At 47.8% G+C, this 13,847-nt stretch overlaps 1 protein-coding gene across 1 annotated transcript in view; it reads left to right on the forward strand.

The window, feature by feature from the left end:
• The window catches only part of LOC137627782 (rhythmically expressed gene 2 protein-like), an 86,392-nt gene that overhangs the window by 69,706 nt on the left and 2,839 nt on the right, over positions 1-13,847 (forward strand). Inside the window, exon 3 of the mRNA XM_068359102.1 lies at positions 321-410. Coding sequence (XP_068215203.1) covers positions 321-410 — 90 coding nt within the window. The remainder of the gene's footprint in view (positions 1-320; positions 411-13,847) is intronic.

Raw genomic sequence — 13,847 nt, forward strand, 5'->3', positions numbered from 1 at the left:
ACGCCGAAAGTAATTACCCATATTAAATAGCTAAGGTTTGTATAGTTAGGAAAAATACAAATTATCTACGAATTTGTCATTTTTTTCTGACTTTCAGACAAATGTTTAGTTAGTTTTTTGTCAAAAATAGCATTTTGTAAATATTGAAATGCTTTTAGAAGTTGAGGTGGAACTTCCTTCAAAGTTATATTATGCAAATTTAGAGTGCATCATAGCATTATGTTGTTAAGTTGATTAAATTTATATTTATATATTTTCAATTGCAACACAAAAGTATGTAAGACTAGTTTATAATTTTTTCATGAAAGTTTTATTTTCAGATTTTCCAGACCACCTGGGGAACAGTATGCAGCAATAGGTCAACTGTATGGATTGAATGCTAACCCAAAGAAGCTGAGTGAAGCTTTCCGGTAAGGGACTCTTGTATCTTATGATGAAAAAGAATAAAACTTTGTTCCTACACTTATACAAACCTTACGTTCTTTAGAATAGAGATATGCCTTCAACGCTGGAACAGCCATTGAGTTATTAACAAGGTAGTTGATAATGGCAGGTGGTGTAAGGGGGAATCCTTATCCACCTGCATGTCACAGAATAGCTATAGCCATTTTGTCTTTGCCCACAATGGGAACTGTCATACAATTGCACTGCCTCTCAACTGTTGTATCATTTCTTACATTCATTTGTGATAAATGATGTTCTTTGCTTTGTTTTTTGCAAGCACTACTGCTTGTAAGCAGAAGTGATCTGAAAGATAAGTACGGTACTGGATGTGTTGAAATTAATTATGTTCCTATAAGGTTACAAACCTTTGAAAACCCATGTGTTGTGTACCTTCGTGGAGGGGTGACTGTGAGTAGCCCTCTCCCTTAGGAATGTTTGTTCTTACTCTTCCTATCAGAAAAAAATTAACTCTTAAGTGTAACTTGTCTCACTTTGTGGTAGTTTCACTGCCTCAGGAAGGTGCTAACTGATTCGGCCTGAGTATTGTCCATACCTGGATTCAATTACACCTGGTGACAACAGTTTTTCCTGGATGGTGATCCTTTGTTTGCTGCAGAGTCAGTTAGTATTTGTAGTGGCTCCCATCTGACAAAACCCACAGTGTACAGTAGTGAAGTATGTGACAGCAAGAGCTTCCTCCTTAGAGGGAGAGCAGTCATTATCAGTCTCTCAGACCATTACTCTGCGATATAGACCTTGCACATCAACTGGTACCTTCTGGGTTGGTCAGTGATTGTGAGACTGTGTAACAGCCACTGCTGTTTCATCAGTTGGAGGTCAAAGGTCCTAGTTTTGACTGATATCCAGCACCATATGATAAGCCAGTATGGGTATCCGGTAGCCGAATGAGTTCACATGCCAACCTCGTGAACTTGGTGTAAGAGTTATTGCTGTTTACTTTCGAGCTGCTGATGAGTTTTTCTCATCAATCAGTACTTTTGGGGTCCATCAGCAAGGTTAGACCTGTGCATCATCAACCACTGTTTACATCGGTACCATGTGATTGATCCTTAATGGAACAAACACCAACTCCTGGGCTATCAAAGGTAAGGATATGCAGTTGTGCAAAGCTATCCTCCTCCTCCTCCTCCTCCTCCTCCTCCTCCTCCTCCTCCTCCTCCTCCTCCTCCTCCTCCTCCTCCTCCTCCTCCTCCTCCTCCTCCTCTAGTGAGTGATGATTCATCTCAGAAGAAAGAGAAGTCAAAGAAATCAGGATGGCCAATCATAAGAAGTCTAGTAGGACTTTAGTATTCTCTCCTCTCTTTTGAAAGGAGACAGTTCCCATGTGGTGCCCGATCCCATGTACATTAGGGCACCGGTCTGTGGGTACAGTATAGATGCCTCCGCATTTGCACTGGTCAAAGGAATTGGCCTTACGGGGTTGACCACCCGTACTTATGGCTAATGGGTCCCTTTAGGGGCTAATCACCCATACAGATGACTAATGGGTCCTTCGAGGGCTGATCACTGCTGCTGATGGACGATTGTCGATGATGTATCATAACTGATCATGCAGGCCTACGATAGATCATGGGGCAGCAGTGAGCTTCATAACTGAGCAACCTTTAATTACAGCAGGATCATTTAAGAAGTATTGCCCCTATAATCCTAGACAAGGGTAGGATGAATAGAATGTGTTCAAACCCCTTTCGCATAATTGCTATGAATACATTTTGATAACATATCCCATACGAGGATATACTGTAGGTTCTCCTGTGACCGAGTAACATTTATTCTTGATACATGCCTAACCTGTGACATCCTTATGCTCGCAGAATTCATCACCTTTGCTCCTGTGTAAGACTAGGTGCTCTGACAATTCTCAGGAAAGTTGAACCAGCCAATAATTTGGTTCGTAGAGACTTCTTCCATTTTAAGCATGAGTCTCTTATTAAATTGTGGTGGTATGAATTCTTGTTGGAACAAATAAGAGAATTCCACCTCAAATGCCCCACAAGTCCCAGATTTAAAGGTTAAAAATGCTACTCTTGCTGACTGACAGCCAGTACAGTAGTTACAACTACCTTGCTTAGATTTTAATGAACCATTCCAGCTTTGCTGAAGCCTTACTCTTATTAAAGGACTCAGGTTTTGTATAGTTAGTGGAAAATTTGTCGTATTTAATAGGGTAAGGACACCTGTAACTAATATTGCTTATAAAGTGCTTGCTCCTGAGTATCTCAGATAAATTATACTTTCATTCTTACTGTAAGTATAAAGTTTTATTTATTTCAGGATATGTGACATTGAAATATAGAAAGAAAAAGTAGATTAATGCCAGCATATCAGTTTATAAGGTCCTATTCATCAGACCAATTAGATGACTCCCCTTGTCCAGGAATGCATCAGTACTTCTTGTAATACTTTTGTCAATACCTCTTTTACAGTGCTTTAGTGGGATGTTAGTTCTTTTGGTGTATTGATAGGTTAGTATTAGCAAAAATAAATTTATTTTTAAAAAATTTAAATGGCTTTTTCCACAAAATCTAACAGTTTAAAAGTACTGAACAACTTCTACAAGGCATCTGTTCAATCTTAATAATGTAGTCCCAAACATGTCAGTGTTCTGCAACTCGTCCATAGAAGGTTGGGGAATCACCGTAGGAAATCACAATTTTCCACAGTGGGCATCATTACACATGAAGTTCCTAGAATTATAAGTAGTAACCAAAGTCCCAAATTATTGCGTGGTATTAGTGCTAGGGAGATAGTATCTTTGTGTACAATACCGTAACCCCTTCTTACTATGCTGAGTGGAAAACAGAGGAATAATCACAATTTCTCATTTTATCCTGGGAAGATAGAATGTAATAACAGACTCAAGAAGAAAGAATCCACTTATATCCATGAAGTTATATTTTCACCCATAAGTTTGTTAGAAGGTTTGGAAAATTTAGGAAGGCCGTATATCAATATGCTTGCAGCAGCTCTCAATTACCGAACTAAAAATGCTTTGCATCATAATCCTAGGTCCTCTTCCTTTAACAATGGGTGAAATCCTCCAGACATTGATTTCTATTAATTTCCTCCTTTCTCCTCACTCAGAGAGTTGCTGGAAAGTCCAGAAAATCAAACAATTCAAAGATGGTTCTTAGTCCATTGTTGGCTATTGAAGAAATGGTTGACAAACCTTTACTCTGGATTTTCCTCATGCTTTGCCTTTTAGGAAGGATCTGAAATAGCTGCACAACCACCATCTACACCAAAACCCTCTTTATTTGTCTAACTGCATGGAAACTACTGTCTACTCCGTACCAAAGGGTTTTCTGTAACTGCTAAATTGTTTGTTATATCTTCTAAAAGCCACTTTACGAACATTTCTTATCAGTGTCAGTGTACTATTTATTTTCACTGGTGCAAACTGGAGGTACTTCAGTTGTCAATACTTTGGAGAAATGTAATTTTGATATTGAAATTAATGATTTAAATACTTACTTGGTAGTCATGAGGCTTTAACCATAGAAGCTTTCGCTTTCCCGACCTTAAAAAAAAGTTCTCTTATCTCTCCCATCTCCTCCCTCTCTCCTACCTGATAAGTGGCACCAGTGAGCAAACACACTAAGAGGCCATTCCACCCAAGAATTTTATATAGTCAGAGTCATCATACACCTATTTATCTCTTGACATGACTAAATTTTGGGGAGGAGATAGGGAATTAGCTCTCTCACACTTTGGAGAGTCCGCTAATGCTATGAGGTACAATGCTTTTGCCCAGGGAGAAAAGTGGTGCTATCTTGAAGTTTATTTTTGCACACTTCGGGATGTCCAAACTATAACAGATATGAGCTTCTAATTTGCTGTATTATGTCACAGAATGATTGACCTTTTCATGATGCAAGCAGAATATCTTTGCAATGCTTTGAAATAGTAAAAAAATGTGTGACAAATGGAAATTTTGTTGTGAAAAACATAGATATTTTAACAAAATAATGAAAAATTTATTAAGTGTGTTTGAGGACTTTATTTTATGTGAAAATTATGTAAAAATGGTTGATCTTTCACGGTTAAAGAAATAGAGGGACATAAGTAAAGTAAACGTTTATTTACGACTGTCATATTGAATGCAGTATAAGAAAACTGATAATCTAGTCCTTGAGAATCTTAGAAAATTATGGTGTTACTGTATATGGGATACTAAAATCAATAGATTTTCTTAAATTTGTTGAAGAAAAAGTAAATAGATGAAGTGTCTAAGGAGTATGGCTGGTATATCTAGAGTAGATAGGGTTAGGAACGAAGTGGTGAGGGTGAGAACAGGTGTAAGAAATGAGTTAGCAGCTAGAGTGGATATGAATGTGTTGAGGTGGTTTAGCCATGTTGAGAGAATGGAAAATGGCTGTCTGCTAAAGAAGGTGATGAATGCAAGAGTTGATGGGAGAAGTACAAGAGGAAGGCCAAGGTTTGGGTGGATGGATGGAGTGAAGAAAGCACTGGGTGATGGGAAGATAGATGTGAGAGAGGCAAGAGAGCGTGCTAGAAATATGAGTGAATGGCGAGCGATTGTGACGCAGTTCCGGTAGGCCCTGCTGCTTCCTCCGGTGCCTTAGATGACCGCGGAGGTAGCAGCAGTAGGGGATTCATCATTATGAAGCTTCGTCTGTGGTGGATAACGGGGGAGGGTGGGCTGTGGCACCCTAGCAGTACCAGCTGAACTCGGTTGAGTCCCTTGTCAGGCTGGGAGGAACGTAGAGAGTAGAGGTCCCCTTTTTGTTTTTGTTTCATTTGTTGATGTTGGCTACCCCCCAAAATTGGGGGAAGTGCCTTGGTATAAGTATGTATGTACTTTTAGCAATAAAACAAATTGTTTTCATTAAAAATTATTTGAAAAATGAAATATAGATATCCCTTAGTAAAAATTGCAATTATCTGAATTTCCAGAATTCCAACCATAGATCGTGAGTCACATTCCTCAAGCACAATTTTCCAACTAAAAGACATAGACCTCTCCTCATCATAGGGATTGTCTATGCTTCTGAGGAGCTTTGGGCAGTCTTATTTACTACAGAGTGAGATGTGACCCATGCCCTTGGTTTTATTACACATACTCTGTTTCAGCTTTTGAGAAGGTCATCAGACAGAGATTTGACTCATAAAACTGTATTTTTGCCACCCATATGATAATCCATGTGGAAAGTTGGAAGTGAGTCACTTAATTTTGTGCTTTTATTTGTGGCCAAACCCAGCACTCATTGGGCCCGAACCCAGGTTTGAGGACTTATCCATCACCTTGTGAGATGAAACATTGAGTGGTAGTTGAACAGAGATGTTTTTGTGTTCTGTGAGTGCTCTACTGTACTGTCTGAAGAGGAGTTGATATCTCAGACCCAAGTGTCAAAGACTCTCCCTTAGCACTTGCAGAACCAAGTAAAAGGTGTTGAAGAAAACTTTCTTTTTGGCTTCGTGAGATGATCAAACAAGTATGTGCCTTGAACAGTGAGGGGGTCAAGGTACAACCTTAGGTGAGAACTCGTGAAATTACCGGTATTGGCCTCACTTTGGCCTTCCAAATTAAGCTTGCAGTTGGCCAGGGGATGAAGGTAAGAGTTTGGAGTTGCCAAACAACTTTTACCACCTTCTGCTTAAAATAGTATACCCACAGGTTATTAAACATTTGTTCTTGGCCCTGTGGTAGTTGCTCAAGTAGCTGTGTAGCCAGTCCAGCTACTACAGAGGACTGCAAGCTTTTTGTCCAAGGTAACGTGTTCAATATAAGTTTTGAATGAAGGGTAGGATGGCTGGTTTTTCTGTTTTTCTTTTTTTCGTTTCCCTTGGGGATGAAGTAGTCATACCGTTACCCACTGGATCTGACAACGATGCTTGTAAACTATATTTTTTATTCTTATTAGACTAGATCTGTAAGAAGTAGTTCTCCCCCCATACTCCTTTAATGAGTGGGAGAATGGTGGACTGAACATCAAACCCATTGGTCATCATACGCCAGGTATTTCATTCCAGACTGCATCTTTAAGGGAGAAATATTCTTTCACTGGCCTAGTAACAGGTATATAACAAAATACTGTCCTTGCCCTATCAGCCTACTTATCCTTATGATGGGTTGATAGTCGGTTGCTAGAGTCATTTTCCTTGATGCTGTACATGACAAGGGAAGAAGAACCCAGCAGTTTGGGTCTAGAGAGACTTCCTAACCAACAGTGAGTCAGTCTCCCAATTTTAAAGGACAAATGATTTGTATATTGTACTAATAGGAATAAGTTAATTGTTTTTTAAAGTGATTTGTATTTTTCCAAGCTATACAAACCCGAGTCTATTGAAGTTAGATTTCTCGCCTCAACCACCCCTCTTTATCCTGAGCCGAAGGTCAAGAGGTCAGAAGTGAAGTCTTTGAGTAGGGAAGTGGGTGGGGCTACTTGCTTCGCTTACCACATGTCATTAACTACCTCGCTAACTAATTCAATGACCATTCCAGCTCCACTAAAGAAATTCCTGTTTTAAAGGACTCAGGTTTGTATAGCTAGAAGAAAATACAAATTACTTTTAAATTTGCTATTTTTTTTCTAAAGATTTGGATTTTCATTCATTACATCTAGTACATTACAATTTTTTTTTTTAATCTGTATGAATTCATACATACAGGATAGTTATTGTAAACTTTCTATAAAAATTCTTTATATACAGATAAATTTTTTGTGTGGAATGGATTTTTCAAAGTTAGATTCACTCTTGTGGAAAATTGCATCAGTGGTTGAATAAATTGGTATTTGAACAACCTTCTGGAATGCAATAACTTTGATCTCAGATGTTCCACTGTATTGAGATTCAGTTGTCCATATAACTAGAAATTACATTACATAATACAGTAACTAGATTTTATAATGGATGCCCCTTTTTTAAAGGGGAGCATTTTAAAGGATTAAATATTTAGTTGTTCCGTAACCGAAATACAAACCACGCTATTTACAAAGGGTATTACTTTTAGCGCAGCTGAAATGACGAGCCAATAGTTTTTAACGAGGGTTAATTACCCCCGCGCTAGTTAGCGGGGGGTGGGGAAGGGTAGCTTGCTACCCCTCCCCCCTCCACACACCGGTGACTTGCTTCACTTCACTTTTGGCTCGGCGGTGATCAGACGTGTCTGTTCATCGCCTTCGTGACAGCCTTTAATTTTCTGCTTTTTCTTTTCAGCTTGTGTGATTGGTTGGAAGTTGACTTTCAGTTATTTTTTTTTATTTACTATGCGTACATGCCCTGGAGTTGCCGGCCGTCCTTGTGGGACTTTCATGTCGGACGTTATTACAGATCCTCACACCCTCTGCCCTCAATGTCGGGGCCGACGGTGCGACCAGGATAACATGTGCCGTGAGTGCAGGGAGTGGTCTGCCTCCCAGTGGGAGAGGTTTGGCCGTCGGCGTAAGAAGAAGTCCAAGAGAGACCGTTCTCCTCCGGGGTTAGCCTTGAAGGAGGAAGGTTCTCGGGACTCTTCTTCCGCTGCCCAAACCTCCTCCGAAGCTCCCCCTCGTCCGCCTCCTAAGGAGAGTCGTCCGAGTGGGAGCGCAGTCCCTTGTTCTGTTTCCCTACCTTCGGTGGGGGGAGAGGGCGTCGCCTCCCATAGCGAGGCGGTTCCCCCTCCTCCTCCGGGGGAGGTTATTGATAATAATGCCTTATCCAGTGATGATCTTTTACAGATTTGGTCGTCCCTGGGGCTTAAGGGCTTGCCCTCCAGGGTCGCTCTTATTGACCTTGTCTCGTTGGGGGCCGCTGTTAAACAGTCGCCGGTGGTAGCGGAGTTAGACCCTCTGTCTATTGTCGACGTCGTGGTGACAGAGGCCTCCGACGTGGCTGGGCCTTCCGACGCAGGTGCTGTTGCTGGTGATGGTGCTCAAGGCTCTCCTCCTCCTTCCGTGCATCCTTCGAAGGGGGAAGTGAGTCCTTCGGTCTCGACTGCTGCCCAGCTTCCTTCTGAGGGAAGTGTTTTGACGGAGACTCCCCTTCGGAGGACCGATGGTCCCGACGATCTCCCCCGAGGCCGCCTCCGCCGTAAGGCTCACCGCCCTCTACGCCACAAGGGCCTCCCTTCCCCTTACAGGGGGACTAAGAGGCGCCTTTTTGGGTCTTCGTCCTCCGGGGGGGATTCTCCTCGTCAGCCTCAACCGACTGCTCCGCCCTCCTTGAACCTCTCTGCAGACCGCTCACCATCTCCTGCCGGATCTTCGCCTTCTGGAGAACTCGTCACTCGACGGGCAACGGTCCCTTCGGGGCTAAGGGATTCTTCCCTCACGCGAGCAGGGCTAGCGCACAAGCGCTCTCCTGCTCGCCAGCGATCTCCTGCTCGCCAGCGATCTCCTGCTCGCCAGCGATCTCCTGCTCGTCAACGATCTCCTGATCGCCAAGACTCTCCTGCTCGTCGGCTCTCTCCTGATGTTCGCCCCCCTCGCCAGCGCTCTCCTGCTCGTCAGCTCTCTTCCGAGCGTCAGCGCTCATTTGAGGACCATCGCCCTGCGGTCTCTGACCACCCTTTAGTTCCTGCTGAACTCCCTGCTCACCATCCACCTGGTCCTGTGGCTACGCAACATCGTGCTGCGCGTGTGTCAGAAACACATGTTCGCCAATGCGCCAGCGATCTTCCCGTTCCTGCTCGTGAACGCGCCGCACCACCTGTCCTCTCACAGGACATGCGTCGACCTTCTGCTCGCCAGCGATCACCAGCTCGCCAGCGATCACCTACACATGCTGCTCGCCATCGCACGACCCTGCATGATCGCCCGCTTACGCATGCTGCTCCTCATCGCACTACCCTGAACGATCGCCCTCCTGCGGATGCTGATCACCATCGCACCCTTTCACGCGATCATTCACCTGCGCATGCTGCTCGCCATCGCACAACCCTGCACGATCGCCCGCTTACGCATGCTGCTCCTCATCGCACAACCCTGAACGATCGCCCTCCTGCGGATGCTGATCACCATCGCACCCTTTCACGCGATCATTCACCTGCGCATGCTGCTCGCCATCGCACAACCCTGCACGATCGCCCGCTTACGCATGCTGCTCCTCATCGCACAACCCTGAACGATCGCCCTCCTGCGGATGCTGATCACCATCGCACCCTTTCACGCGATCATTCACCTGCGCATGCTGCTCGCCATCGCACAACCCTGCACGATCGCCCGCTTACGCATGCTGCTCCTCATCGCACAACCCTGAACGATCGCCCTCTTGCTGATGCTGATCACCATCGCACCCTATCACGCGATCATTCACCTACACATGCTGCTCGCCATCGCTTACCATCACGCGGTCATTATCGCCAGCGATCTTCTTCACCTACGCGGCAGCACGATCCCTTGCCGTCGCGCCATCGCTTGCGTTCGTCGCTTCGGACACGTGTTCATTTACCTGCCCACCTTCACGCCCTCTCGCCTGCGCGCCCGCTCGCCTGCGCGCCCGCGCGCCCGCGCGATCGCTCGCCTGCGCGCCCGCGCGATCGCTCGCCTGCGCGCCCGCGCGATCGCTCGCCTGCGCGCCCGCGCGACCGCTCGCCTGCGCGCCCGCGCGACCGCTCGCCTGCGCGCCCGCGCGACCACCCGCGCGACCATTCGCCTTTGCGCGACCGTTCGCCCTCGCGCGACCATAGTTCGCGGCGAATTCCACAGCCGGTGGTAGCAGCAAGGACGTGTGCTCCTAGACGGCACTCGGGATCACCTCCATCCAAGCACAGGTTGGTAGTGCAGGACGAAGACAGGTCAGTACAGTATTCTTCCCCACCTTCTTTTCAGGCAGGTACCGTCGTGTCCACTCCAAAGGATCGCCCGATCCCTTTCACCTTAGCGAGGATTTCGGACTCTGTGTCCTTGGAGCAGCAGATTTGGTTTGGTCCGCTGGCACGGGCGTTAGTGAGGGTTATGAAACCAGCACTCGCCGGCCAGGGTAACAAACCAGCGGCTGTCTCTCCTACGCTGAAGAGAAAGAGAGGAGTGGACTTCGTGGTGACTATCCCCAGGGCGAAGTTGGTTCCCAAGAGGTCGGTCTCGAGGGTCCCCTCTCCTGCACGAGTACTCTCTCCTTCTCCCGTGGACGAGGCCTTTCCGTCCTCAGGTGAGTCCAGTGGGGCGGTAGTCTTCCCCTCGGCACCAGGGGGGGAGACTTCGCTTCAGGCAGGAGAATCGTCTCGTGAGGAAGGGGCCCCTCGAACCTCGTTGTTGGGATCCTGTATCCCTCCCAGGAGAGAACCCAAGGATTCCAAGACCATCCCTAAATCCTCTGCAAGGATTCGTCAGGAACCCACGACTACCCAGGGGAATGTCCACGTATCACCCCAGGAAGAGATTCCTGGGGCAGGAGACTTAGCTGCCAGCCCGCAGGGAGGAGAACAGCAAGAGTCCGAACATGCCTTCTGGCAGGTCCTAAGCCTGATAAGGCAACTTAACAGTCTTACGGATCCAGTCATCCCCCCCCCTCCGTGAAGGCAAAGACACGATTCTGGATGAAGTGTTTGACGTTCGGAAGGCCCCTAAGACCAGTGCAGCTCTGCCCTGGTCTCGGGGGCTGAAGAGTGCCAGAGCTAGGGCCAATGCTCAGCTCGCACTTCTTGCCTCCTCCAGTCGTTCCACTGCCGGGAACAAACTCATCCCTCCTCCTCGCCTTCAGCAGAGGAGGTATTTCGAGATCCTGGGTGAGCATAACCTCGCTCTTCCTCTCCATCACTCTGTGGAGGAGCTGGCGAAGGGAGTTCCCTTGGAGAAACTCTCTGCCCGGCAGGTGTCGTTCTCGGCGGCAGAGATCCTTAACCACGAGAAGGTCGCTAAGTGTGCCATGCAGGCCACTTCGTGGCTGGACTTCTGGTTAGGATCTCTGGGCATCCTATTGCGATCGGAGGACTTGTCCAAGGAGACCAATAGGAAGGCCCTAGAGACCTTCTTGCTCTCGGGCACCCGCTCCATCGAGTTTTTGGCGCACCAGGTTACCACCCTGTGGGCCAACTCGGTGTTGAAGCGTCGCGATGCTGTGTCCGAGAGATTCCATCCGAAGGTCCCCGCCGTAGATGTGTGTAGGCTCCGACATGCCTCCCTCCTGGGGGAGAGCCTGTTTGAGCCTCAAGACTTGGAGCGAACGGCTGAGAGGTGGAGGAAATCCAGCACGGACTCCCTCCTCCACAGGGCCCTTACAACTCGGCCCTATAAGCCTCCAGCCCCGCCACAACAGCAGCAACAGCCTCGTAAGGCTCCCAAACAGGCACCGGCAGCTAAGAAAGTGGTGTCTAAGCCCCAGCTCTTTCCAGCCAAGGTCAAGAGGGGCGGTAAGTCCTCCAGGGGAGGCAAGACTTCTAGGGGTGGCGGCCGCGGCCGAAAGGCCTAGGAGTGGCAGTTCCCCCTGCGTGTCCACCTGTGGGGGGATGCCTTCAGCGTTGCGTCCGCAGGTGGCAACATCACGGGGCCGATGCTTGGACGGTCTCAGTGATCGGCCAAGGTTATCGCGTCCCGTTCACGTCATCTCAACCTCCCCTGACAGTGAATCTAGTGTCGTTGAGCTCCTATGCCATGGGATCGGCAAAGGGGCTGGCCCTTCAGGCCGAAGTCGAGACCATGTTCAAGAAGGGTGCTCTCCAGGAGGTCGTGGACGGCTCCCCAGGCTTCTTCAGTCGACTCTTTCTTGTAAAGAAGGCTACTGGAGGCTGGAGACCCGTCATCGATCTCTCGGCTCTGAACAGGTTTGTCAAACAAACCCGGTTCAGCATGGAGACAGCAGACACGGTAAGACTTGCGGTGAGACCACAAGACTTCATGTGTACACCGGATCTAAAGGATGCGTACTTCCAGATCCCAATCCATCCGTCTTCCAGGAAGTATCTGAGATTCTGCCTAGACAACAAGATCTACCAGTTCAAGGTGCTGTGTTTCGGTCTCTCCACAGCTCCTCAGGTGTTCACCAGAGTGTTCACCCTGATTTCGACTTGGGCGCACAGGAACGGCATTCGTCTCCTTCGTTACCTAGACGATTGGTTGATCCTAGCAGACTCGGAGTCGACCCTTCTTCGACACCGAGACAGGCTTCTGGATCTTTGCCAGGATCTGGGGATCGTGGTAAACCTCGAGAAGTCCTCTCTGCAGCTGTCCCAACGACTGGTTTATCTAGGCATGCTAATAGACACCAATCTCCACAAAGCCTTTCCATCAGACGACCGGATAGCAAGGCTGAGGAGGGTGGCGGAACCTTTCCTCAGGCGAAAAGAACTCCCCGCCCAATCGTGGTTGCGTCTCTTAGGCCACCTATCCTCCCTGGCCCGTCTGGTTCCAAACAGCCGCCTCAGGATGAGATCCCTTCAATGGCGGCTCAAGTCCCGGTGGAATCAAGGATCGGATTCCCCGGACATTCTGATCCCAATGGGGTCTCTGGAACAGACGGACTTGCGGTGGTGGCTGGCCGACGAGAACCTGCGAAAGGGAGTGAGTCTTCTCGTCCTCCCCCCGTAATTGACTCTGTTTTCGGACGCATCAAAAGAAGGGTGGGGGGCGCACGTTCTGAACCAGAGGGCCTCAGGTCTTTGGTCAGAATCAGAAAAGTGCCTACACATCAACCTGCTAGAATTGAAGGCCGTCTTTCTGGCCCTTCAACAGTTCCAACGGTTCCTGGCGGGTCACTCCGTGGTGGTGATGAGCGACAACACCACGGTAGTGGCTTATATCAACAAGCAGGGAGGCACTTTTTCGCAACAGCTATCCCATCTTGCAGTAGAGACTCTGAGGTGGACCGAAACCCACTCGATAACACTATCAGCTCGCTTCATTCCTGGCAAGAGGAATGTGCTCGCCGACAGTCTGAGCAGGGCTTCGCAGATAGTGAGTACTGAGTGGTCTTTGGATCCTCAGATAGCCAACAAAGTCCTGACTTTGTGGGGTTCCCCGACGGTGGACATGTTCGCGACAGCCTTGAACTTCAAGCTGCCCCTGTACTGCTCACCAGTCCCAGACCCCAAGGCACTCTGGCAAGATGCTTTCCAGCAACGGTGGGACAACATCGACGTGTACGCCTTCCCACCATTCTGTCTGATGAGAAGGGTGCTCAACAGGACCAGACTATCGGTCAACTGTTCCTTGACTCTAGTAGCTCCGCTATGGCATCACGCGGAATGGTTTCCGGACCTTCTGCAACTCCTGACGGAATTCCCAAGGGAGCTTCCTCCACAACACGAGCTTCTCAGACAACCCCACACCGGTGTCCCTCACAGGGCCGTAGCCTCGCTTCGGCTTCACGCCTGGAGACTATCCAGCGTCTCCTCGTGGAGAGAGGCTTTTCGCAACAGGTTGTGGAGAGAATGTCTCGGCACCTGCGAAGGTCCTCTGAGGGAGTCTACCAAGCGAAGTGGAGAGTCTTTTGTGGTTGGTGTC

The sequence above is a fragment of the Palaemon carinicauda genome, chromosome 35 (assembly GCF_036898095.1).
Source record: "Palaemon carinicauda isolate YSFRI2023 chromosome 35, ASM3689809v2, whole genome shotgun sequence".
In the NCBI taxonomy this organism is placed as follows: domain Eukaryota; kingdom Metazoa; phylum Arthropoda; class Malacostraca; order Decapoda; family Palaemonidae; genus Palaemon; species Palaemon carinicauda.